Source organism: Saccopteryx bilineata, chromosome 4 (assembly GCF_036850765.1).
Source record: "Saccopteryx bilineata isolate mSacBil1 chromosome 4, mSacBil1_pri_phased_curated, whole genome shotgun sequence".
Lineage (NCBI taxonomy): Eukaryota > Metazoa > Chordata > Mammalia > Chiroptera > Emballonuridae > Saccopteryx > Saccopteryx bilineata.
Window position 1 is genome coordinate 259,596,054 of NC_089493.1, and position 27,669 is coordinate 259,623,722.

The following is a 27,669-nucleotide window of genomic DNA, read 5'->3' on the forward strand; positions in this document are numbered from 1 at the left end:
AGGGACCAGCCCATTGTAGTTGCAAAGTAAGAGCCAAAGTCAGGGTATAGTTAAGCTGTATCAACTTTTCCGTGAGGTATTTTAAAATGCTTAAATCTTTCAAGTCCAAGAGATAAATTAATGTGAAAATCTATGAATGTGTTCCTAAAGGAATTTGGGAACAAGAAAAACAATTTTTTATGTATTAAACACACTTGGCAGTTTTAAAAAGTGCTCTCGTATACCTTACTTTGTTTCTTACCTGCCTAAGAGAAGGCAGATAATATTATTACCATTTTACAATTGGAAATACAGAGGCTAAGTGTTGTGCAAGGTCACACAACTGCACAATTGGTATTAGGGTAGTCCCAGACCCAAACCAGAACTTCTGACTTCAGATTCCTTATTTTTCTCCATTGCACTCTATTCGTCGATTTATTTAATGTACTATATATGTTATTGAGCATGACTGTTTCAGCCACTGTTTTAAATGGAACATATGAGGTTAGGAAAGTTGATAATCTTTGGTTTTGTTTTTTCATTGAAAAAAATGTAATACATGTACTTGGGGAAAAATCAGTACAGTAGCTGCTACCTTGCCCCACCCTGCTATCTCCCCTGATGCAATTGCTGTTATCTGGAAATCTTTGAAAAAAACATCAGATAAGTAAGTCTCATGTTTTCTGGAATGAGGTCGTTCCTGGAGGTGGGGACTGGACTAGATGACCTTGGCTGGTTCATCTTTATCCCCATGGATAGCCACAGCACAGGATAAGTGAGCTACTAGTAGTAATAAGAGTGTCATTCTAGCATGTTTGGGTTGTGGAAGGGCAAGGAGGGCAGTTCTGGAGAATGCTTCTGGAGAAATATAGCGCCAGGTCTGGGCGGGCAGGACATTGGGACCAAAGTACCGTATACGCAGACAGGTTTGACCAGAGGTCTGGGGGCGGGGCAAGCGGGGTAGGGCGGGGCTCCCGGCGAGTGGGGCGGGGCTAGTGGGGCAGCACGCGGCTACGTGGCAGACGCAGGGGCATGCGCTGCCGGTGGCCATCTTGGAGGCGGGGACGCGCGGAGGGAAGCGTTGTGTGTATCTTTCTCGTCTTCTCAGAGCTGTAACCTTAGCACCCCGACTTCCCTGTCCCCTACTTTTCAGCTGCCGGGCAGGCACTGTCTCCGGTCCCTCTGGTGAGCGTCAGCCTGGGAGCAACGCGGGTGCATGCCGGGGTGACGGTGGGATGGGGTGCCGGCTCCGAAGCCGGGCGCCGAGGGGCGCAGTCCCTGCAAGGTGGGCGGGCCGGCCAGCCGGCAGGCGCAGCGGTAGGCGAGGGTCTTGAGGGAGCCCGCAGTGGTTCATTCCCGGAGCCGGCCGCGGGAGCATGCAGGGTGTAGCTCGGCGCCAGTGCGCTTCGCGAGGCAAGCCACGGGGTGTACTGTGGGCGCATCTCGGGGGTATTGTCCCGGCACTTCGCTCTTGTCCGAGCCTGGCGCCCCTGGCCATTTGGCTCCACCTTCCAGCGTGCTGGCTTTCGGGGTCGAGACCAGCGGCTGCCGCACGCTGACCTTAGCCCAGCCCAGCCCAGCCTGGCCTGGAGACGTGGCAGTGCCTATGGGGAGGCCGCTGTCTCCGCTAACAGGATTTCGGCCGCTCCCGCCTTGGCTGGGTCAACAAACTGGGATCGGCAGTGGGAAGTAGCTTATCTTCCCGTAGGTTCAGTGCCTAACACCGCACTGGGGAACTTTTGTACTGTGCTTTGTTAGTTCCTAGGACCTATTTTAGGCCAATTTACAGGGTAGCCCATATATATATATATATATATATATCTTAAATAGGCAGAATTTATGTCTAAGAGACTTTTTGTCATTCAAAGTAGTCTTCGGGGACACCGTGTACATTTGGCATTCCATTCGTCTGTCCGACCCTGTTTAATTAAGCGAACATGTATGGGAAGTTTTTGGGAGCCATAGCTGAGAATGCAGACAAAAACTCAGACTCTGCTCCCTCGCTGGTAATAGAGACCATCTTTTGCACCAGTAGTACATAAACAGTCATTGCTTTTACGGTTATCAAAGCTCCATTATTCCATTTCTTGTATCCTTGTAAATAGCCATCCATTTTAATGTTGATACATGAATATTACTTTTTGTGCCCACACCTGAGCGCTAAAACTTTTACCCACTCTGACACTTCACTGTTATTTTATAACAATACCTTTTCTTTCGTAGAGGTATTACATTTATATATATATATATATATATATATATAATTTATCCTATGTTGTCATTAAGCCAGTTCTCAAATAGTACAGCTTTCAAGGGTTGAAACAAATTGACCAGTTCTTCCATGTTAAGGGTTGTATTCAGTGTGCAAGTTATTTTGCCAACACATTTGTTAATGTTGGGGATGAGGATGATCTTTAAATATTTCTTCCACTAGCCACCTTAAGGACTTGGTAACATCTGTAGTAGGAAATGAATAAGTAATAAAACAAAGGGAAGATGCCTCACCTCCCACTCCTCAGTCCAGTTCAGACTGACTTCTGTCTCCACTTCCATGGAAACATCTCTTACTACATTAAGAAATCCATTGAATTTTTCAGAAATCAATCCTTTATGGCATCTCTGCAGGTTGCTTGTTTCTGCCTTGGAACACTGGCTTTTGGACAGCACAGTCTTCCTGGTTTTCTTCCTATCTTTCTGGTCATCTCATGTTCTTCTCTGTACCCTTCCTTGTCTTCTGCCTGTCTGTTCTTCAGGATTGGATGGTTCGTCTCTTTTCACTTTGTATTCGCTTTTTCATCTCATTTCAGAACATGACTTTAGAGACAATGAGTCAACTGAAGGAACCCATACTTATGTGTTTTGTAAGCTGCAGACCTTGTCTTTCCTTGGATGTTTCAAGGGGCTTAAATTCAACATGCCCAGTATAGACACTCTGTTACCCATGCCCCAGAGATATTAAATGAATACCTTAACCTAGGGGTTGGGAACCTTTTTGGCTGAGAGAGCCATGAACGCCACATATTTTATTTTATTTTATTTATTTATTTATTTATTTTTTGTATTTTTCTGAAGCTGGAAATGGGGAGAGACAGTCAGACAGACTCCCGCATGCGCCCGACTGGGATCCACCTGGCACGCCCACCAGGGGGCAACGCTCTGCCCACCAGGGGGTGGTGCTCTGCCCCTTCGGGGCGTCGCTCTGCCACGACCAGAGCCACTCCAGCGCCAGGGGCAGAGGCCAAGGAGCCATCCCCAGCGCCTGGGCCATCTTTGCTCCAATGGAGCCTCGCTGCGGGAGGGGAAGAGAGAGACAGAGAATAAGGAGAGGGGGAGGGGTGGAGAAGCAGATGGGCGCTTCTCCTTTGTGCCCTGGCTGGGAATCGAACCCAGGACTTCTGCACGCCAGGCCGACGCTCCACCACTGAGCCAACCAGCCAGGGCCAACACCACATATTTTAAAATGTAATTCCATGAGAGCCATACAGTGACCCGTGTACGTTACGCATTATCCAATAAAAATTTGGTGTTCCGGAGGACAGCTGTGATTGGTTCCAGCCACCCGCAACCATGAACATGAACAGTAGGAAATGAATGGATTGTCATACATGAGAATGTTTTATATTTTTAACGTTATTATTTTTTTATTAAAGATTTATCTGTGAGCCAGATGCAGCCATCAAAAGAGCCACATCTGGCTCATGAGCCATACGTTCCCAACCCCTGCCTTAACCTCTTCCAGTGTTCCCTAAGTGAATGATACCACCATCTGTAGCCAGTTGTGCAAGTCAAACATCTTCCTGTCATTGCCCCATATCCAGTATATCACTAAGTCTTGCCACCTAAACATTTCTTGAATCTACTCTTATCCATCTCTACTATTACCACCTTAGTCTAAGCCAAAGTTTTTCAACCTTGGCATTATTGATCTAGGAGCCAGACAATTTTTTCTTATGGGGGCTGTCCTGTGTGCTGAGGATAGCTTGGTTGGTTGAGCATGTCAGGCTCAGGCACTAAAAGTAGCTTGGTTGATTTGAGCTTCAGCCCCAGACGGGTTGCTGGGTGGATCCTGGTCGCGGTGCATGTGGGAGTCTGTGTCACTATCTCCTCTCTCATTTAAAAAATAAATAAATAGAATAAAATAAGAACAGATGAAATCCAAATAAGGTCCATAGTTTAGTTGCTAGTATTGTACCACTGTTAATTTCTTAGATTTAGTCATTGTACTATAGTTACATAAGATGCTACTATTGGGAGAAGCTGGGTTAAGGGTACCCGTGATCTCTTTTATTTTTGCATCTTCCTGTCAATATAAAATTTCTTCAGAAAGTTATTCAAAAGATATCACTTCCAGCTTAAATGCTGTCTAGTGACCTTCTCTGTCTTTTAAAAACCCAGTTCTATAACCTGGCTTATAAGGTTCAACACGGCCTTATGCCTCCAGCCCTCATTCTTTTCTGTTCTGTGCCACATGGGTTTTTTTGAATATGTCTTATTCTGTCTACCTCATTAGAGCCTTTATACCTCCTATACATTCACTTTTTTTTTTTGGAATTTGACCTTACCTCCTTTCCCTTGCCTAATTAAATTATGCACATTCTTCAGATCATTGGGGACCCTTTGCTGACCTTCATGTCAAAATCATATTCCTATCAAACAGAACCATTCTTACACTCAGAGCACAGAATTCAGGCTACAATTCATTGTACACTGGTATTAGTCTTTGAGTGTCTCCTGGACTAGACTGTTAAGTGTCCCATTTCTGTGTCCATTGTTTTCCAGAGGCAGCAAAGTGCTTGGCAAGCAGTCGACCTCACTGCTAAATAAGTAAACACATCAAAAACAAATTTTGTGTATTCAGAGGTTTTGAGTTTATGCTAGAGACAGGCTTGAAAATTTTTCAATTTTAAAGGAATTTTCAGTATTTTCTAATCATTATTACCTGTTAACCCAGGCATGGCCAACATATGGCCCGTGGGCTGGATCCGACCCTCGAAATGAGTTTATGCGGCCCGCGATTTAATTTTTAATATTCTCTACACAACACACTGTGGAAATGAAATAAGTGGTACTTTTAAATCGTTATACATAAACTATGATATCTAACCATTATACAACAATGAAAGTTAAAGTCTCAGCTACTCAGAAGCGGAAACATCTTTGATTATTGGAAATCGAGATATTTAAGAAGATAGTGTTATGCAGAAAAGAATCCACATGTGACTGACTAATCTAGGGTTAACTTCCAATAATTGGTCGAATGGATTCGCTATACTTCATTTTTTTTAAAAATTCCATTATAAAGATTTACAACTTTTGTACTCGTCTGTGCAATTTTTATAAGCAATTGAATAATGGGAAATACGGAAATTTTTAAAAACTTGCCAAGGAATATTTAGTAATCTTCAGCTCAACTTATATTTGTGAACAAACTTTTTCTTTAATGAATCTAAATAAAAGTACAAGATCAAGATTGAGTGATTTACATTTGGAGGCTGTGTTAAGAATAGCTACTACAAGTATAGAGCCAGATACAGTGGTACCTTGAGATAGGAATTTAATTCATTCTGTAACCGAGCTGGTAAGTTGGTCACCTCATATATCAAACTGCCGATACTGGACCCATGCGCCAACGCGCCAACTAGCAGAAGCTTCCCGAATCACGACTCATATCGAAATTTCGCTTGGTTCTCGAACAAAAATACAGACTGAATTGCAGCTCGTATCTTAAAAAATTTTTATGTTGGTCTGTTTGTATCTCAAGGTACCTCTGTATTAAAAAAATAATAGGCCATGCAAAGCACCTCAACACGTCACATTAATTTTTTTGTTAATTTGTTTTACTAAATTACTTACATTTATTCATAAACAAATTATATAATAAAATTTTGTTTACTTAAACGAATCATTTTTGTATTTAACATTTTTTAATTTTAATATTTCGTCCGGCCCGTGAAAAAAGTTTTCTTTCTAATCTGGCCCGGAGGCAAAAACTGTTGGTCACGCCTGTGTTAACCCCTCATGTCTAGTGGCAATTTTTCTATAGTTAGCTTTTCTAAAACCCAAGACATGCACTGCTCACAATAATTAGGGGGTCAGGGAACATGCAGATACTCCAGTACTTTCAGTTTTTTGTATAGTGCATTTTCACCAATGAAATAAAAGTTGGTTTTGCATTTCATTTGCATAATTGAACAATTTTCTTTAACTTGTTTGCTTTTCTGATGTTCTTGTTTAATAAAAAAATATCAAATGCTTTTTTATCGTTTCATATTTTTTGAAATATCCTCTAATTTTTGTGAGTAGTATATCATTTAGCCATTAGTGGGTGTGTTTTAGAATGTGAGGAAAACAGAGAATTGAACACATTTTATTATTATTTAATGTTAAAAGGAGCTTGATGGGGAAAGAGGAAGTGTTTCAAAATTATTTTTATTTTAAATGTAATGGTGACTGAAACTAGATATAAATCTAACATTCATTCATATGGCAGAAAGTAAACTAGTAATTTTCTATGAAATATATTGAATAGTTAATTACATAGTTAACATAAAATCATGATTAATTATATAGTTCAGATAAAATTATTTCCCAGTAATAAGTATGTGTATGAAAATGTTACAGGTTGTTTGAGTATTTAACATTCTCACAGACTGCTTTTTTTTAGAAGTTTTGGCAGACCTTTTATCTGGAAATAAAAGTGGTATTAAAAACGTAGAGACATTTTTCTTTTTTCTTTTTTGTATTTTTCTGAAGTGAGAAGCAGGGAGGCAGAGAGACAGACTCTCGCACGTGCCCGATCGGGATCCACCCGGCAAGGCCACTAGAGGGACAATGCTCTATCCATCTGGGCTGTTGCTCCGTCTAGCGCAGGGGTTGGGAAACTTTTTGGCTGAGAGAGCCATGAACGCCACATATTTTAAAATGTAATTCTGTGAGAGCCATACAACGACCCGTGTACGTACGCATTACCCAATAAAAATTTGTTGTCCTGGAGGAAAGCTGTGATTGGCTCCAGCCACCCACAACCTTGAACATGAGCGGTAGGAAATGAGTGGATTGTAATACATGAGAATGTTTTATATTTTTAACATTATTTTTTTTAATTAAAGATTTGTCTATGAGCCAGATGCAGCCATCAAAAGAGCCACAGGTTCCTGACCTCTGGTCTAGCACCTGAGGCAGAGGCCATGGAGCTGTTCTGAAAACCAGGGCCAACTTTGCTCCAGTGGAGCCTTGGCTGTGGGAGAGGAAGAGAAAGATAGAGAGAAAGGGGAGAGGGAGGGGTGGAGAAGCAGATGGGCACTTCTCCTATTGCCCTGGCCAGGAATCGAACCCAGGACTTCCACACACCGGGCTGACGCTCTACCACTGAGCCAACTGGCTAGGGCTGAGACATTGTCTTTTAATGATCATTATTTAAAATTATTGTCTAACTGTACAAGCTATAAAAATATACTTTTGACTACTGTGTAATACTTACTACATTTTTATATTTTTGCAGTATATCATACCTGGAAGAAAAATGATGGAAGAGAGTGGAATAGAGACAACACCACCCGGGACTCCTCCACCGAATCCTGCGGGACTGGCTGCTGCCACCGCGATGTCTTCCACCCGCATTCCACTAGGTACTGGTCGTCTAGCATGAGGACAGTGAAGACACTCTTACCTTTTCTGAGTCAGTGTAAAAAATAATGCATATATTAAAACTTCTCTGATATTTGCCAAGGTGAAGCAAAATTAGTATCTTCTTTAATTTAAACACAAAGACAGTAAACATGTATCTTTTGCTTTATAAAGGTAAACTTTTACTCTTTATATTTAAATTGACCATAAATCATCTTTCTTAAGACAAAACCATTCCAGAAGACCTTGCCTCGAGTTCTATGACTTTGTGATGATAAACACCCCGAAACGTTTGTGGGCCTTCAGTGTGTAGGTTTCCATACTCACATCAGCTTTACTTGATGAAAACACATCCAAGCAAACATAGAAACACAAAGTCTACTTGTGAACAATACCATAATTTAAATTTATGTAACTGCTTCCTTTACTTACGGGGATTGAAAGTCATATTTATTGTTTATTTTAAATTACTTTAAAAATCTTGAGATATGGTCTCTTATATTTAAAAATTTTGCAAGAAGAAAGTAATGAGATACTTTGGAAACTAAATGAAAAGCGTTTTCAATTTTGTGGTTTTTTTTCTCTTCCCTTTTTTCTAGCTGTAACCAGCTCTTTTTCTTCTCCATGTGTACCGTCTGCGCAGCCCTTGCGGTCACACGCATACCCTACCCCTCAGCCGTCCCTGCCTCCCGTGAGCCTGTCAGTAGCATCGCCTTTCGTGCCCCCTTCACCAGTTCCTAATGCTCCCCCACCTGTTACTGCTGCACCTCCCTCTGCTCCTCCACCAGCGGCTCCTGCCTTCACCAGCCCCCCTGTATCCGACTTCCCAGCCTCACCTTCTGCCCCAAGTACTCTTCCATCCGTGCCCCCTGTGGGTCCTCCTACCTCGGGATTTTCGGTTGGTTCCGCCTATGACATTACAAGGGGCCATGCAGGAAGAGCTCCCCAGACACCCCTGATGCCATCATTTTCTGCACCTCCAGTAACAGGTAATTCTTTTCTTGATACCTGAAATAAATGGTTATACTTAACTCTTTTTTCTAAATAACAGCTTTATCATTATATAATTTATATACCACATAACTCACATTTAAAGTGTACATATGGTTTATTATTTGTTAATGTATTTACAGAGTTATGCACCCGTCACCGCAATTAATTTTAGAACCTTTAAATCACCTCCTCACCCCAAATGAAACCACACATAACTACTAGTAGTCACTCCTTACTTTTTCCTATGTTCTCACGGCCCTAAGCCACCACTAAGCTACTTTCTGTCTCTCTAAATTTGCCTATTGTGGACATTTCATGTTAATGGAACATTTTATAATGTATGGCCTTGCATAATGGACCTCTTTCACTTACCATAAAGCATGCATCAGCTCTTAATTTCTTTTTACGGCTGGATAATAATCCATTGAATGGATATACCACAGTTTGTTTATTCAGCTCGTCAGCGGGTTTCCACTTTTTTGGCTATTATGAAGAATGCTTCTATGAACATTTGTGTAAAAGTTTTTGTGTGGACGTATTTTCACTTATCTTGCGTATGTACATCGCATGGAATTGCTGACCATAACTGCCAGGGCTACTTTCCAAAGAAGTTTTCTCACCAGCAGTGTACGAAGGTTTCGGTTTCTCTGCACTAACGTTTTAAACTCATTTCTTTGACATCCTGAGTTTCCTATTCTCATGTTTTTGCCATTTAAAATTTTAAAATAAAGCTGATATAACTTAGTATATGATTTTTATAGTTGTAAAACTTAGTAGTCCGTGATTAGTATATGGAATATCAGACAAAATTCCAAAATTTTGTTTTAACATTTTTTGCACTTATAGAGAAACATCAAGGTAAAATTTGAAAGTTTTTAAAACTTTACTGAAAAAATTATCAGGGCTGAATGGCCTGACCAGGCTGTGGCGCAGTGGATAGAGCATCAGACTGGGACACAGAGGACCCAGGTTTGAAACCCCAAGGTCGCTGGCTTGAGTGCCGGTTCATCTGGTTTGAGCCGCAGGCTCACCAGCCTGAGCGCAGGGTGGCTGGCTTGAGCAAGGGGTCACTCGCTCTGCTATAGCCCCCCGTCCCCATCAAGGTACATATGAGAAAGCAATCAATGAACAACTAAGGTGCCACAATGAAGAATTGATGCTTCTCATCTCTCTCCCTTCCTGCCTGTCTGTCCTTGTCTGTCCCTTTCTCTTTCTCTGTCACAAAAAAAAAAAAAAAAAAAAATTATCTAGGCTGAATGATCCAGGGAGTAGTTATATTTAGCCAAGTAAAAATTCAAAACCAAATAAAAGTTCATTTGTGCTGTAAGTTGGTGATATTGGGCCATTTCCTTTTCTAGGTCAGCTATACCTACTATTGGCCTCATTGGATTGGTTGTTGGAAACCAGTATCAAAACTTCATCTGTGTCATTTTCTGCCTGTTGTTTCTCATTTTAGGAAAGGAAGCAACTTTGTTGTAATTTTTATTATCCAACTTTGTGTATCTACCTTTACAAATAAAATTTTATGCAGAGGACAAGTATTATACTCAAGTTTATGTATATGTGAATTTTCTTTTTCAGTTAAAAATAAGGTATATAGAATATATGTACTAATTGCTATGTCTTTTAAATGATAGGCTTGGGTGCTCACATCAATTATTTTTATGCATTAGAGAGATTAGAACTGTCCCTGGCCAGCTGGCTCAATGGATAGAGTGTTGGCCTGGTGAATGGACGTCCTGGTTTTGATTCCTGGTCAGGGCACACAAGAGAAGAAACATTCTGCTTCTTTCCCCCTCTCTCTTCTCTCCATCTTTGCCTGCAGCCAATGGATTGATTGGTTTGAGCATTGCCCCAGGTGCTGTGGAGAGCTTAGTGGTCTGAGTGTCAGGGTCAGCCTCAGGTGCTAAAAATAGCGTGGTTGATTTGAGCATTGGCCCAAGATGGGTTGCTGGGTAGATCCCCGTTGGGGTGCATGTGAGAGTCTTGCCTTACTATCTCCCCTCCTTTCACTTAAAAAAGAGATTAGAACTAGTTTTCCATATCCTAGTGCTAAATAGTATTTTTTGATTATTACATTTTGTCCTTTTTTTCAGGACAGTAGGTATAAGCCTATGAAAAAGAAGTTCGTTTTTTGGAATAGGTTTATGTTGTTTGAGTTCATAACTCAATCTTGAAATGCCCGCGTATATAATTACATTATCTAAGCTGTTTTAAAATGTACATCTCATATATTATATCATCTTTTTATAGGAAGTAGTTTGTGTAGTAAGTTACATATATTAACATTTTTTTGCCATTAACTAGGTATTTTGCCAGCCCCCATTACTCAGCAAGCCGGTTTGACGTCTCTGGCCCAGGGAACTGGAACCACTTCAGCTATTACTTTTCCAGAGGAGCAAGAAGATCCTAGAATTGTTAGAGTTCAGGATGAAGTGCCTGCTGGTGGGCTCTGGGGTTTTATTAAGGTAAGCTGTATGTATTTTTAAAACCATGATTAATTTTTAAATTGTGAAACTTACGCAGATGTTTATTAGAATTTTGAAAATACAAAATGGTGTAAGGAAAAGAATCCTTTTTCTTTTACCAGTTTTCAGTAGTTTCAATCTTTTGTATGTGCATATCTATGTAATGTATCTCTTTTTGTAAAAAATCAGGTGTGGTAGTGACATGTGGACACACACTATTTTGTGTCTTTTGTTTATCCTTGCCTCGCATAGATCAGTCACATCTTCTAGCCGGAAATGAGCTTCGGAGGTCTTCTTTCTCACTGCTTTTCTCTACATGCCATTGCATTTATTTCCCGTATTTTATTTTGCTAATGTGCTTTGGCATTTTCTAATAGTTCTTGTCAATAAAACTGTGGTGAGCATGCTTATATACAGATCTTTATGTTCATGTCTGTTTTATGAGAATTAATTTCTGATAAATATTAGAGTGAACATTTTAAAAATTACTGATACATATTGCTGTCCAGGAAGGTTATACCAAAAAAGACTATTACAGCACTTTTCACTTTGCTAGCACTGATTAATTAACTTGAAATACGATCTTTTTTAATTTTATAGGAAAAAAAATACCTTGTTTTAATTTGCATTTCTTTATTACTGAATTTGAACATTTTTTTTTACATTTCTTTTGCCATTTAAAGGTTTTCTTTTGTGAATTTGCTATTCATGTTTTTTGCTTTGATTTGGAATGATTTTCTTAATTTATAAGAGTTCATATTATAGTAAGAATATTTTGTTATATGCTATTATGTTGTAGTTTTCTTCATTTTAACCTAACATTTTAATTTTACTGTGTTTTTTTTTAACACAAAAGCTTCTAAATTTTCAAGACTTGTTTCTATCAGTCATTTTTCTTTTCAGTTTTTTTATGATAAAAATGACCTTTTTCTACCACAATATATGGTAAACATTTTTTTGATATCTTCTAATTCTTTTATGTTTTTTTACACTTAACCAATTTAATGTAGCTGGTACTTCATTATATGGGGTTGAAGTCAACTTTAGTTTTTTTTTTCCAACCATTTAATCAAATGTTTCAATATAATATTCCAATGATTTGATATGACATCTTTATCTTAGTTACTGAATTTTGGGTTAATGTTAGTCTGGGCTATGTATTCTATTCCACTGCTTTGTCTGTCCTTGCAGTAGTACTACATCATTTTAATTATTGTAAACTATTTTAATATTTATTGAAAGCCTACTGTGTGCTGATGTGGGGATGTTCATTGATGAGTAAGCTAGGTCAGTTTCAAGTCTGTATTTATAAAGACACATTAATATTTGGTTGTATATGTTTGCCGATTTTTCTTTACTAGTTTTTGCCATTTTTTGATGAATTTTGGAGTTGCTCTGTCAAGCTCTTCCCATCGCCCCCCAATATTCTGCTGATGGTTTGCCTGCATTTGTATATTAAACGTTTTTATATTACTAGGTGGTTAATTGATTTACTACATTTTTCATGTCTTATGAAGATGACATTTTTCTAAGCTGGTTTTTTAATATCTCTCTCTGGTTTTTAAAGATTTTCTTTATATAAGGACTATTACTTCCTTTTCTTGTTGAGAGCATGTCAGTTATCAGTTGAAATGCCCAGTTTAGCTCCACAGGTCTTGTGATTAACTCTTCTGATAGTCAGCAAAAGGTTGACAGTCTTAACTGTCAGTGTTAACAAACTCATCTGCTTTTCTGAGTAACCTTGGTTTAGTGATAGATTGGAAGAGGCAGAATCATGTTTGTTAGCCAGGTGCCATCTTGGAGACATTGCTCTCTAGTATTTTTTACCACAGGACAAGAATAGCATAAGAAGGAAGTACTCAGACCTGGTTCCTTCTGTCTAATAGTGTGGTTTTAAAAATTAGCTGGGTACAAGGCCTATTCTGGGATCACTTTGTAAGTTATATCAATATAAATATTTAGTCACTGTGTTATACACCTGAAACTAATATAATATTGACTGCTAACACTAGTTGAAAGAAAATAGAAAAGAATGCAGAGGATTAAAAGGGAGAATTTGGGAATTAATAAAACCAGAAACAGGAACTAGGAAAAAGAAGAAACCAGTAGAACATAGAGAATATTTTATATTAAGGCTGTGATTTTCAACCTTGTTCATCTCATGGCATACATAAACTAATTACTAAAATTCTGTGGCACACCAAAAAAATATTTTGCCAATCTGACAAAAGAAAAATAGATATAATTTTGATTCATTCACACTAGATGGCTATTGTTGTGTTGGCTGTTGTCATTTTTTATCTAACATTCTAAGGGAAAAGAGGTAAGTGCCCCTGACTAAATAGTGAGGCATTGTATGTTATAAAATTTCTGTGGCATACCTCTTGAAAATTACTGTATTAGAGTAATAGGTAACTGTTTTGGGGAATAAATAGGAGAAATATTTTTACTATATTTTTTTAGGGAACAAACTGTGGGTCTATAAAGACATCTGATCCCAGTCTTTATTTGGGACCTTCATGGGCAAGTTTTACCTAGTCTTTCATATAAGTAAATGGAAATGAATTGAAATAATATATACTTAGAAATGAAGTAAATACACAGACACACACACACACACACAGACACACACACATAGACACACACACACACAGACACACACACATAGACACACACACACACAGACACACACACATAGACACACACACACACAGACACACACACATAGACACACACACACACACACACACAGACACACACATAGACACACACACACACACACACACACATGCAAGGTACATAGTCCCATACCAGTGCAACTCAAAGTGTGGTCTGCAGACTGTGGGTCTATGATAGGTAAGAGAAATTGAGAGTAAGTGTTTTAAAACTTAATAGAAATTTAATATCGCCATAACCTTGTTTTTCTTATATTTTACAAAAGTACCAGTCTGTGATGTATTAGAAACTTAAATAATTTCTTTCATTATCAGGTGAGCATGGTGGTCTTTGTGGAGAATGGGTATTTTTATGTTGATTTATTTTATGCAGGGTGTAGCTGGGAATCCTGTGGTGAAATCTGTGCTTGATAAAACAAAACATTCCGTCGAAAGCATGATTACGACGCTGGACCCTGGCATGGCTCCATATATCAGTGCGTACTTCAGATAGATTGGCATCTGCCATATCTTTTTTAAGTGCATGCCAGTGTCAGCCACTAATTGTAATTCTACAGGTCCTATAGTCAGTGAAAATCCTCTTATACTCTTTTTTTTTTTTTGTGACAGAGACAGAGAGAGGGACAGAAACAGACAGACAGGAAGGGAGAGAGATGAGAAGCATCAATTCTTCGTTGCGTCACCGTAGTTCTTTCTCATATGTGCCTTGACTAGGGCACTACAGCAGACCAAGTGACCCCTTGCTCAAGCCAGCGACCTTGGGCTCAAGCTGGTGACCCTTGCTCAAACCAGATGAGCCCATGCGCAAGCCAGTAACCTTGGGGTTTTGAACCTGGGTCCTCCGCGTCCTGGTCCAAGGCTCTATCCACTGCACCACCACCTGGCCAGGCAAATCCTCTTATATTCTTATATTATGTTGATTATCAAGTCTCAGTTTTGGTATATTTAATACATTTTTTTCTTAGTCACCATTAAATGCATTTTGAAAACTCCTCAGAAAAACTCAGAGGAGTAAAAAGATATGAATTTTTAGGAGCATATTTAATGATTTTAAATGTAAACATAGTTAGTGTTGCTTTATAAGACTTTTGCTTTGTTCACTGTTTATATTTGAAGTGATGCTTAGTTCATATTTGGTTTTAACTTTTCTCCAGTTTTCTATTTTAAATAAGTGTGTTTATGCTTAACTCAGTAATAATACATGTAGAGGAAGTTAATCTATTTATGAATAATGTCTGATTACTAGGCTTGTTGTGAAAGCTTCTTTAACCACTTATGAATCCTCATTACCGAGGATCCTCTAGACCAGTGACCCTGGTCCTACCGCCCACTAGTGGGCGTTCCAGCTTTCATGGTGGGCGGTAGCAGAGCAACCAAAGTATAAATAAAAAGATAGATTTAACTATAGTAAGTTGTTTTATAAAGATTTATTCTGCCAAACTTAGCGAAAAACCGACATAAAGTACTTGGTAAGTAATTATTATTATATGCTTTAACTTGCTGTAACTCTGCTTTATAAATTTTATAAAGTAAAGTTACTTCCCTACTTTATAAATCACCATTACTGTGGAACCAGTGGATGGTTAGAAAATTTTACTACTAACAGAGATACAAAAGTGGGTGGTAGTTATAAAAAGGTTGACTATCCATGCTCTAGACCAGGGGTCTCAAACTCCACTCAGCATATGGGCCGCAGAGCAAGATCACAGCCGTTCGGCGGGCCGCACTAGGTCTACAAAAGGCAACTGTTACGCAACACTTTTCAGTGTCACAAAACGACCAGAAACTGTAGTTCGCATCACAACTGCTGTTAACTAAGCTAATATCTAGCTAGGATGCTAGAGAAATGAAAAATACAAGTAGGCCCCTAGGCTTACTTAATTTTATCCAAAATATTTTGAACTTCGTGGATTAGTCTGCGGGCCGCACAAAATTGTTCGGTGGGCCGCGAGTTTGAGACCCCTGCTCTAGACAGTTGATGTTGACATACTGTATTTCCCCGTGTATAAGACGCACCTTTTCCGAAAAATTTGGGGTCTAAAAACTGGGTCTGTTGTACAGTGGTTGTAGTTTTTTTTTACTTGCATTTCCCTTTTTTCGTGCTTGTTTTTGTGCTCATTGTTGAAGACAGTGATTCATCTTCAGACACAGACGAGGACAAGCTAGTGGATGGGAGTTTTGACAGTGATGAGGAGTTGTATGAATTTTATGATGAATAAAATTTGAATTTTTAATAACTATGTAATACATTTTTAAAATTTCAAGTCCCAAAATTAAGGTGTGCTTATACATGGGAGCATCTTATATGGGGAAATACAGTACATCATTTTGTAAAAAAATATCATTTAGCAGTATCAGTGACCGATTATTATTTTAATTTGGAATTGAAATTTTCTTCTGGTCTTTGTAGAATCTGGAGGTGAACTGGATATTTTAGTGACCTCAAATAAAGAAGTAAAAGTTGCTGCTGTCCGAGATGCCTTCCAGGAGGTCTTCGGCTTAGCGGTGGTTATGGGGGAAGCTGCTCAGTCGAATATTGCCCCACAACCAGTGGGCTATGCAGCTGGATTAAAGGTGAGTAAGAGAAGACCTTCAGGGTATAGAACTTGGCAGTTAATTTTTTCATAATTGTAATAATCCTGTGGTTTGTGTGGAGCTAATTGGTTTTTACATAATGAAATAGCTTGGTTTTAATTAAAGAACTTGGTAGTATTATGAAGAAATGGTGCAGTTTTAATTTAAAGAAACCTAAGGTGGGTTTTGATTATTGGGGGAAGGGAGGAAACACATGCAGAAAGCACAGAAAGAAGATGCTTCTAAAAGAGATTCTAACCCAATCTTAACATTAACATCTGAACATAATTACTGAAGATATAATAACCGTGGAGTCCCATAGGCTTTTTATTACTATCACTGTTAATATACTTAGTATTTCTTCAGAATTAGGTTCCTGTGAGCCTCTAGTTACAGCATGTTTGCCAGCCGGTCAATACATAACTTTGTTTTATGTCTGCTTCTGTTTAAATCCACCTTAATGTATACATAGCTGAACATTAAATTCTCACAGCTAACAGTATTATAACTAATGCCTAAATAGGGCTTATCTAACACACATCTTTTCTCCATAATGAACATCAGTCTTTGCTTAGGAACACTAGACAGCACTAGGGAGCCATTTTACAACAGCAGTCACCAAGGAAAAGCACGACAGAAAAACATACCACTGAATACTTTATTGAATGCCAATCATAGTTATGACCATTGTTAAATAGCTTATATTTAATAAATACAGGTATTGTTAATATCTACAAGCATTTACTTTTAATACCATAAAATTTTAATTCCTGTAAACTGAGTCTCTTAGTTTAAGTTCTTAGAGTACAGGGTAAGCACCAGGGGCCTTTGTGTATCTTAATTTTGTTCCAACATAATTACTTCAGCATGGACTCTATACTACCTGATTCTGACCTCCTATACAAATGGAAAATAAAGGCAAAATTCCATTCTCAAAACATTGGTAGGGAGTAATATTAAAATTTCTGTCAATGTGACTTCAAAAGATGCTACATTTAATTATTGTCAATGTAACCCTCTCCATTTTCTTTTCTGGATTCTGTAAAAAACGTTTTTAAAATTGTCTACCTAGGTGATTGGCACCTATCTCTTACAGGTGCTAATCAATTTCAGTTAAATACTTTTTGATGGTTATGAAGTATATAAAAGTCCAATATTTTAGTGTACAAAGAAATGAACAAACTTAGTCTGTGTTCCCTGGAATCATAAAATTTAGGGATAGTTTGTTGTAGTGCACCCCTGAGATATCACCTTCAGAGAGTTAGGGATCAGTCTCTATAAAGATCCTACCAATCCCCTAATAGTTTTTAATATTCTACTAAAAGATATAGTTATAATTTTGATTTATCTGTATAGTGTTTGCAGCCCCTCAGTTTTGTTTCATTAATGATAATATTCCTGAATAAGCTGTAGTGTAATGTATGTATTTCCATTTTTTAAAAAACTTATTTTGGTGCATACTTTAAGGTTATATTTAAAGGGAATCAGAAGAAAGAATAAACATGTACCATTGATATGATTATCTACTGAAAAACTACTGTGGGATTAATTAAAGATTTTTATTCAGTAAGAGAACCCGTTGCTAGATTAACATTAAAAAAACACATCCTTTTCTTATACTAGTAATAACCATTTAGAACATAGAATATAAAAATAGATCCATTTCCTCATAGCAACCAAAATAATACATGTTAGAATATGTTAGAATGTATAATCCAAACTGTTAATACTGAGAGGAACACAATTGGACTTTTTCATTTTGTCTTCTGTGTCATTTGAATATTTATAACAAGTATATATATATATATATATATTTGTGTAAATGTATACATGAATTGCTTATTTATAAATTAGTATATTTAATATGGGATGATTTGCAGTGGTTTCTAGCCTATACTGTTTTGTTCAGGGTGCCCAAGAACGGATAGATACCTTGCGTCGAACTGGAGTGATCCATGAGAAACAGGTTGCTGTGTCAGTAGAAAACTTCATTGCAGAATTGCTACCTGACAAGTAAGAGGCTTGTTTTATTTTTCTTTAAACAGGTACAAATTTTCATTCTTGTAATGAGAACTCTTAAGATCTTTCTTAGCAACTTTCAAATATACAATACAGTATTATTAACAGCCAGCTGCACAGATCCTTTATAACTGGAAATTTGAACCTTTTGATCACCTTCACTCATTTCATACACACCCCTACCTCCAGCCTTGGGCAGTCACCAGTCTTTCTCTGTAGCTCTTGAGTTTCTTTTTTGTGTGTGTGTGACAGAGACAGAGAGAGGGACAGATAGGGACAGACAGGCTAGAAGAGAGAGAGATGAGAAGCATCAGTTCTTCATAGTAGCACCTTAGTTGTTCATTGATTCCTTTCTCATATATTCCTTGACCAGGGTGTTACAGCTGAGCCTGTGACCCCTTGCTCAAGCCAGTGACCTCAGGCTCAAGCTGGTGAGCCTTGCTCTAACCAGATGAGCCCACGCTCAAACCGGTGACCTTGGGGTTTGAACCTGGGTTCTCTACATCCTAGTCTGATGCTCTATCCACTGTACCACCACCTGGTCAGGCTTGAGTTTCGTTTTTAAATTTGTTTTCAGACTCCATATATAAATCAGATTATACAATATTTGTCTTTCTCTGTCTGACTTCTCTTAGCGTACTGCCTTCAGCATCCATACATGTTGTCGTAATGGCAAGATTTCCTCCTTTTTTTTTTTTTTTTTTGTATTTTTCTGAAGCTAGAAACGGGGAGAGACAGTCAGACAGACTCCCGCATGCACCTGACCGGGATCCACCCGGCACGCCCACCAGGGGCGATGCTCTGCCCACCAGGGGGCGATGCTCTGCCCCTCTGGGCAGTCGCTCTGCCACGACCAGAGCCACTCTAGCACCTGGGGAAGAGGCCAAGGAGCCATCCCCAGCGCCCGGGCCATCTTTGCTCCAATGGAGCCTTGGCTGCGGGAGGGGAAGAGAGAGACAGAGAGGAAGGAGGGGGGGTGGAGAAGCAAATGGGCGCTTCTCCTATGTGCCCTGGCCGGGAATCGAACCCGGTTCCCCCGCACGCTAGGCCGACGCTCTACTGCTGAGCCAACCAGCCAGGGCCAAGATTTCCTTCTTTTTAATGGCTGAATAATATTCCTGTGTGTGTACCATAGTTTCTTTATCCATTCAACCATTAGTGGACACTTAGATTGCTTCCATGTCTTGGCTCTTATAAATAATTCTGCAATGAACATGGAGGTGCTTATATTTTTTTGTTAGTGTTTTATAAATAGTCAGAAGTTGAATTGCTAGTTCATGTGCTATTTCTATTTTTAATTTTTTGACACACCTCCATACTGTTTTCCATACCAATTTACATTTTCACCAACAGTGTGTAAGGGTTCCCTCTTTTCTCCACATTTTTGCCAACAGTTATTTCTTGCCTTTTTGATAATAGCCATTCTTTTTTTTTTTTTTTATAAATTTTTATTAATGGTAATGGGATGACATTAATAAATCAGGGTACATATATTCAAAGAAAACATGTCTAGGTTATTTTGTCATCAAATTATATTGCAAACCCCTCGCCCAAAGTCAGATTGTCCTCCGTCACCCTCTATCTAGTTCTCTGTGCCCCTCCCCCTCCCCCTAACTCTCTCCCTCCCTCCCATGTCCTCCCCCCCCCCCCCTTGGTAACCACCACACTCTTGTCCATGTCTCTTAGTCTCATTTTTATGTTCCACCAATGTATGGAATCATGTAGTTCTTGTTTTTTTCTGATTTGCTTATTTCACTCCTTATAATGTTATCAAGATCCCACCATTTTGCTGTAAATGATCTGATGTCATCATTTCTTATGGCTGAGTAGTATTCCATAGTGTATATGTTCCACATCTTCTTTATCCAGTCTTCTATTGAAGGGCTTTTTGGTTGTTTCCATGTCTTGGCCACTGTGAACAGTGCTGCAATGAACATGGGGCTACATGTGTCTTCACGTATCAATGTTTCTGAGGTTTTGGGGTATATACCCAGCAGAGGGATTGCTGGGTCATAAGGTAGTTCTATTTGCAGTTTTTTGAGGAACCACCATACTTTCCTCCATAATGGTTGTACTACTTTACAGTCCCACCAACAGTGAATGAGGGTTCCTTTTTCTCCACAGCCTCTCCAACATTTGATAATAGCCATTCTAACAGGTGTGAAGTGATCTTACATGGATTTGTACTTTCCTAATGACCAATGATGATAACTTTTCTTGTTGGCTGAATATAAATGATAGAAATAATAGAAAATGTTCTATATTTTCTCATGACATTTTAAAAATATTATGTATGACAAACTATTTGCATGCTCAAATGAGTAAGTTTGTCTGTTGTGTTATTTGACCTCGGCCAGTGGAAGGAGACTGCCACTCTTCCTTCTCCCTGGGGCAGGGGGTACTGCAAGTTCCCTCAGCCAGCAGCTCTGCAGGGAAAGACATGGAGGAGGTTTGGTCGGTGTGATAGGTATTGCAGTTTTAGGTTCATGGAGTTGAAGAGAGAGGGATATCGGGTTGACAGGTTCAGAAGCATGATAGTATTTTAGAGGACAAAGGGGACCTTGGAGTTCTTCTAATGTGTAGTCACTGTGCCCCGGAAGTCTCTATACTTCTACCTTGAATGTCTCTGTCCTGATACCAAATCCCGAGTCACTGCGATTACTCGCCACCACCTTCATCATACACAAATCATGCAAAATGAAATATTGATTAGTATACCAAAAAACTGTTCAATGTTAACCTGAAACAGTTTTAGGATATGAATATTACAGACATTTCAATACTCAGCAAAGTTGCTTATGTTACTCTGTTTGTACTTTATTCCTTTGCATATATAAATAAATATCTTAATATATTTTATATTGTTAACACTTTATTATAGCTACATATTTGTAAAAATAAGGGGATTGAACATTTTCTTGCTGCACATTCTGTTATGGCATTGCAGTTTTAGATTTATGGAGTTGAAGAGATGGGATACCCGGGTGGACAGGTCGGGAGCATGCTGGTATTCTAGAGAGCAAAGGGGACCTTGGAGTCCTAATGTGGACTCACTGGCCCCACTGTGAGCACATGTCCAGGGCATTACTTGATTACTTCTGGTCTCATTCTTCCCCATCTTAACAAGAAAGGGAACTTTTTTTTAATTTTTATTAATTTTAATGGGTGACATCAATAAATCAGGATACATATATTCAAAGAAAACATGTCCAGGTTATCTTGTCATTCAATTATGTTGCATACCCATCACCCAAAGAGAGATTGTCCTCCGTCACCTTCTATCTAGTTTTCTTTGTACCTCTCCCCCTTCCCTTCCCCTTCCCCCTCATTCCCTCCCCCCCCCCCCGTAACCACCACACTCTTGTCCATGTCTCTTAGTCTCGTTGTTATGATAAATAATTTTTCATTTATTTTTGTTGTTCACTGTTTTCTTTCTCCTCTTGGATTTAAGCCAGTGGAAATTTTATAGATTATCTCTTGAAAATTGACTATAAATCATTTCCCTTTTGAAATCTGCCTGATATTTTATCTGAATGCTGTCACTTGTTTTTTCATTTTGTCTATTCATTATAACATTTATTTCACATATAACTTGAAATTCACCATCTGTTACAGGTGGTTTGATGTTGGTTGTTTGATCCTTGAAGACCCGGTCCATGGTATTCATCTGGAAACATTTACACAAGCTACGCCAGTGCCTTTGGAATTCGTGCAGCAGGTTGGTTTTCCGCTTTCCGTCATGCTAGGGAAACTTAGTGCTCTTTTCCAGCTGTCCTTGCAAAGGTGATACAGGACATGGTTTATCACTATTTTCCTCTCTCTTCTTTTTTTTTAAATAATTGTGTTCTTTACCCTAAGAGAAAATGATTTACCTTTCTGTTTGTTTTATGTTTACCTTTTATTTTGTTTCCCCTCTATCTCAAATTTAATTTCCCATTACTTTCATTTCCTTTGTCTTTGTCTTTGTCTTTTTTGTTTGTTTGTTTGTTTTTGGTGTGTGTGGGGGGGGAGGGGGATAAACAGGAAGGGAGAGATAAGAAGCATCAATTCTTTGTTGTTGTACCTTAGTTGTTCATTGATTGCTTTCTCATATGTGCCTTGACCCCTGTGCTACACATATGACCATTGCAAAAGGACAATTTTTATTTTAGTTTTAGGACTGTACATTGGAAAAAATAGGTGTAATGCTCAAAGAACAAAGCATCAAACTATATATATACTAATACAATTATATATAAATAGTGAAACTTACCTTGCTAAGTAAAAATAAACTGTGTCTAATATGATCTGTTTATACACATATATACTTTAAAATCTATATAAATGAATAGAAAACAAAAGGCCTGGAAGGATGCAGCGAACAGTGTTAACTCTGAAGAGTGGTATTCAGAGGGTGTCAGGATGTCATTTGGGTTTTTTTTCCTGTTGTCATTGCACATTTTTGTCATGAGGTTCAAAATTAAGATGGGAGCACACAGTGTGTGCTGAGATGCCTTTCTTTTATTCCTGCCATTCAGCTGTCCTCCCTGTTTCTTTTTTACCCATCTTGAGAGTTTCAGTCTGTCCTTCCTTATTGGAGTTTTGTATTTATGGAATAGAAGTCAGCCCTTTAGAAAGTTATTTTATCAGCATGTATATTAATGAAAATCTAGAAAATACTTTATATACTTAATGCTTGTTAAACAAATATAAAGGATTCTCCTACCCCCTCCCACAAAAACTCACCTGTGCTGGATTTTAGTTGATAATATCAAATACCTTTTCCTCAAAACTGATCCTATGGCCCTGGCCGGTTGGCTCAGTGGTAGAGCGTCGGCCTGGTGTGCAGGAGTCCTGGGTTCGATTCCCGGCCAGGGCACACAGGAGAAGCGCCCATCTGCTTCTCTACCCCTCCCCCTCTCCTTCCTCTCTGTCTTTCTCTTTCCCTCCCGCAGCTAAGGCTCCATTGGAGCAAAGTTGGCCTGGGCGCTGAGGATGGCTCTATGGCCTCTGCCTCAGGTGCTAGAGTGGCTCTGGTTGCAACAGAGCGACGCCCCAGATGGGCAGAGCATCGCCCCCTGGTGGGCATGCCGGGTGGATCCCGGTTGGTCGCATGTGGGAGTCTGACCGCCTCCCCATTTCCAACTTTAGAAAAATACAAAAAAAAAAAAAACAAAAAAAACTGATCCTAGGCCTAGTGCCCTCAGTGTCACCTGCGAACTTGTTAAAAATGCAGACTCTTGGGCCCTCGCCCAGAGGTACTGAGTCACAAGATCCTCAGGGTCGTGTATGTGTCACATTTGAGAAGCACACCTGGGATAGTGTCCCTGCTGAGCATAGTGATCTAAGTCTGCTGCATCTCTTCTCTGGAGCCTGGGGAGATACTGCAGTGTGTGTTGTGGAGGAGAAGACTTAGAGCAGGCTCCCCAGTTGCTGGGCTGTTTGCACACATTTACTCAGAAAGCATAGGGATGTACTCTTTCTCTTGGAACCTGCTGTGGAATTTCCAATTCAGTGGTCTTAGGTGGGAAAATCTGCGGTTTTCTAAAATGCTTTTTCAGAAAAAGCATCTTGGGTGATTGTAATATACAGCACATTTGGGAATAACTGTAAGTCTGTTCTACATATGGATGTACTCCTGTGGACTATAGTTAACACCCTAACAGAAAAACTACATCGTTCTTCGATATCAAGCAATGGGTTCATTCTCTTATTCCTGTGAAGGTGAATAAATGATTTGAGTGGGAGCGGATCAGGTATGAATGATGTAAGGATGGTTGGTGCTACCCTGGACTGGGCAGTACCTCACATGTATTAACTTATTCACATAAAAATGAAGCTTATGGGGATACTCTTCTACAAATTAATTGGACTGTTCTTTTCCAAAGTGAGTTGAAGCCTAATATGCAGTTTCCCACCTTCTAGTTGAATTGCTATTACTGTAAAGATATAATAGTTCTGTTTTAGTACTAATCTTATGAACCTTAAGTGACACTGAATATAGAAGTAGAACTGGAGCCCTCTGACACTGAGCTCTGGTAGAGGCATTAGATTTAAGACTTAGATTATATTTGAATAACAAAATGAGCGTAATGTGGTCATTTTCAACAAATTAAAGGTGAGCAATGTTCTGTTATTTCATAGCTTGCAACTTCGTATAGTTGGCAGCATTGACTGTGTTTCTCGGATTTGTTATCATCTATAGTAAAAGGAACCCGAAAGACTTTGAAATGTCACTGATAGGCCCTGACCAGGTAGGTCAGTGGGTTAGAGTGTCATCCTGATATACCAGGGTTGTGGGTTCGATCCCTGGTCAGGGCACTTATAAGAATCAACCAATGAATGTATAAGTAAATGGAACAACAAATCAATGTTTCTCTTTCCTCTCTTGCTAAAAATGAACTTAAAAAATGTCTCTTACAGCTATTTCCAATGATATTTTGAATGTATTGTAAATATCTATTTTATTTTCCCATAGGCTCAAAGTCTAACTCCCCAGGACTACAATCTGAGATGGTCAGGCCTTTTGGTGACGGTGGGCGAAGTCCTAGAAAAGAGCTTGGTAAATGTCAACCGGACTGATTGGCACGTGGCTTTCACTGGCATGTCACGTCGACAGATGATCTATAGCGCAGCCAAAGCCATAGCAGGCATGTATAAACAGCGCCTGCCCCCTAGGCCCATGTGAGAGAAGTCTCACCTAGCACACTGAGACGTCCTCACTTGGCACTTGGTGGTAAAGAAGAGATTTTTACCTTGTTAGCTTGGAGAGCTTCAGTGGGCTAGCAGTTTGGGTGGCTGTCCTGCAGGCTGCAGTTATTCTTTCCCTTCAAAAGGCATAGTGTCATGTCCGTAGATGAAAAGAAAGAGCCTTTTTATGCTCATACAAGTTCATGTACTGTAGATCTCAAAAGAAATATATAAATATTTTTATAGGACAATTTGATAAACCAAATTTGTAAGTGGCAAATTCATGTGTTAAGACATTTAACTTAATGAAATGTACTTGATTATTTAGTTTTTTAAGAAAACAACACGTTCATTGAATATTTAAAAGCATTGTTTCTTTTTGTTTAGGATGAATCTCTTTGTTAGTCTTTGAAGGTTTTGTGCCTGCACATGATCTCAGATCTGATACCGAGTGGTGTGCTCAACAATTTACCCTATTTCCCTAAAACACCTACTTGTAGGGAGGTGGTGCACAATGGTGCACATTTTTATGCATATTTTAAACATGGGACAAAATAACAGAATTGGTTACTTTCTTTTTGGTTACCATGTACACACATAGTCTGAATATATCTACATTTTTTTCTTTTTTTAAAATTCTGGCATTTACAGATTTATTCTCTGAACATTAGGGTAATATAGTTTATTTTTTAATTGCTGTATGACAACTAAGTGGCAAATGATTTGAGTATTTTTTAAAATCAGAAGTATTTGGATTATTTTTGACTAATGCTATTCAGTATTTCCTAGTAAACTGACAACAGCCATTAATTTTGCTTCCATTCATATTTTCCCACTGTAATAGAGAAATGTTTGAGAGGGAATTACTTTGTTAATAGGATTGTCTGCCTCTTATTTTTATGAAGGTTACTTACTATAAGTTTGCCTTAAACACTGCTTTTTTAACTTTGTGGCATTCTGCCTTTTTATGGAAGTTGTCAAACTCCTATATTCAATCTGGTTTATTTCGTTTATTATGTTGGTACTTAGAGAAAACTTTTTTCTCCCAAATATATTTACTATTTTTGGATTTATGTAAATCAGAATTAAATTTTGTCTTATACTTTTGAACTCTATATTCAAGTTCAAATAATTTTTCAAAAGTAGTTTCTTATATAAATGTAATTTATTTACTCTTCTATGCAGTTCGTGTGATTTAAAAAGAATTAGCACAATCTTATAAAGGGTGTTGAAACTCTTATCCTGCACTGTCATACGTGTAAGGTTTGCTTTGTATTTTTGCTGGATTTTACCCAGGGATGAGATGAGTACTAATTTTGCAACTATGATATGTAGATGTTAATCTTCAAGCACTGTATGATGATTGTTCAGTGAAATTCAAACTTGGCTGTCATTAAAAGAGATGAAACGAGTTGTTGTGGTATAATAGGGTCAGAATAATTTTCCCCCTCATTATCTGTGTTTATAGAACAGTTCATCTATATTTTCTCCATCTTTCATGGATATGAGAAGTCTTCCTCTATCAGTTGTGTTATCCTTTATTTTCAAAGCTATCCTTTTCTAACAGTATTTTATCATGGCATGGCCTGATGACTAATTATGATTATGGATGAAGGACGGTATTCCTGATTAAAATGTTTTTGCTACTTCCCTCCTGCTATTGGGAAATTTTACAGATCCTAAAAGCAACTTGTCTCTCACACACCACAGCAGCGTTAGACAAGCAGTCTGCTCATGGTGGTGTTTCGGTGTAAGATACCGACCATCCATTTAAGACCTCGGTTCCCTATAGCAGTCATCCAACTGCCCCCTGTCCTTTTTTCTTTCTCCTCATCTCCTTATAGCTCCCACTCTGGCGTTTCTGAGAGTGGGACTGGGGCTGTTTGCTTTTTTCTCCCTCAAGCTCCTTGGGAAAGAAATCTGTCTTAAATACAGTCCTTCACTGCTGTTGTTTCAGTCATGTTTGCAGTATTTTTTATTTTGAAGTTTTTCAAGGACGACTTACCTGAATTTTATAAGTTTGGACATGTCTGTGGTTTAGTAGCATGAAAGAAACAACAGGAAAAAATGCAGGAAGAGGAATGTAACATCACCTTCAGTTGACAGAAATACTCCGATTATTCAGTTCAAGATCCTCCTGTTAGTAAGTTTGTTCAGTAAACTGGACATGGAATTGTGCCACAGACTTCTTGAGTTGGAAAATTTTAGGCAATACTAGTAGTTTTTTGGGACTCTTATCATTACTTCCCCATCCTTTTTTCCTCTCACTCGTGGATTTCTAAGGTAGGCAGTTGAGATGACTGAATGTAGAAAAAATTGTAGTATGATAGTAAGTATAAGTAGGTAAGAGTACAAATGAACGTGTATTATGTACTTCTATTAAAATTATGCAAATTAGTTTATATACTCAGGGTCAACTCAAGTACTTTAATACGTTGTTGGATTTACTTTGTTCTTTGGCTAGAGAAACATTCTTGGCAGGAATTTGTTTTGTGAAGCCAAACTTTGTGTCCTAAAAGATGTTGGGTTATGCATAAATTATTAAGAAAGTTGGAGTTTTACTCCTAGAATATCGTGTTCATTTCTAAGGTACTATGGAGGATATATTGGATAAACCAATTTTGTAAGTATGTAAATATGTTATGAATAAATAATACCTCTACTTA

General features: G+C 38.6%; 1 protein-coding gene across 1 annotated transcript; it reads left to right on the top strand.

Moving 5' to 3' along the window:
- The first annotated feature begins 1,012 nt into the window (after positions 1-1,012).
- PRRC1 (proline rich coiled-coil 1) lies at positions 1,013-27,669 on the top strand. Its single transcript, XM_066274258.1, has 9 exons — positions 1,013-1,164; positions 7,481-7,607; positions 8,205-8,594; positions 10,906-11,066; positions 14,115-14,217; positions 16,152-16,315; positions 18,225-18,328; positions 21,950-22,052; positions 24,792-27,669. The coding sequence occupies exons 2-9, from the start codon at positions 7,502-7,504 to the stop codon at positions 24,999-25,001; spliced, it is 1,341 nt and encodes a 446-aa protein (XP_066130355.1). The 5' UTR covers positions 1,013-1,164; positions 7,481-7,501; the 3' UTR covers positions 25,002-27,669.

Excerpts from the sequence above, each read along its gene's own strand:
- PRRC1 (XM_066274258.1), top strand. The coding sequence starts at position 7,502 with ATGATGGAAGAGAGTGGAATAGAGACAACACCACCCGGGACTCCTCCA. Across the intron at positions 8,595-10,905 it reads TTCTGCACCTCCAGTAACAG|GTATTTTGCCAGCCCCCATT; the intron begins GTAATTCTTTTC and ends GCCATTAACTAG. Across the intron at positions 14,218-16,151 it reads TGGCATGGCTCCATATATCA|AATCTGGAGGTGAACTGGAT; the intron begins GTGCGTACTTCA and ends TGGTCTTTGTAG.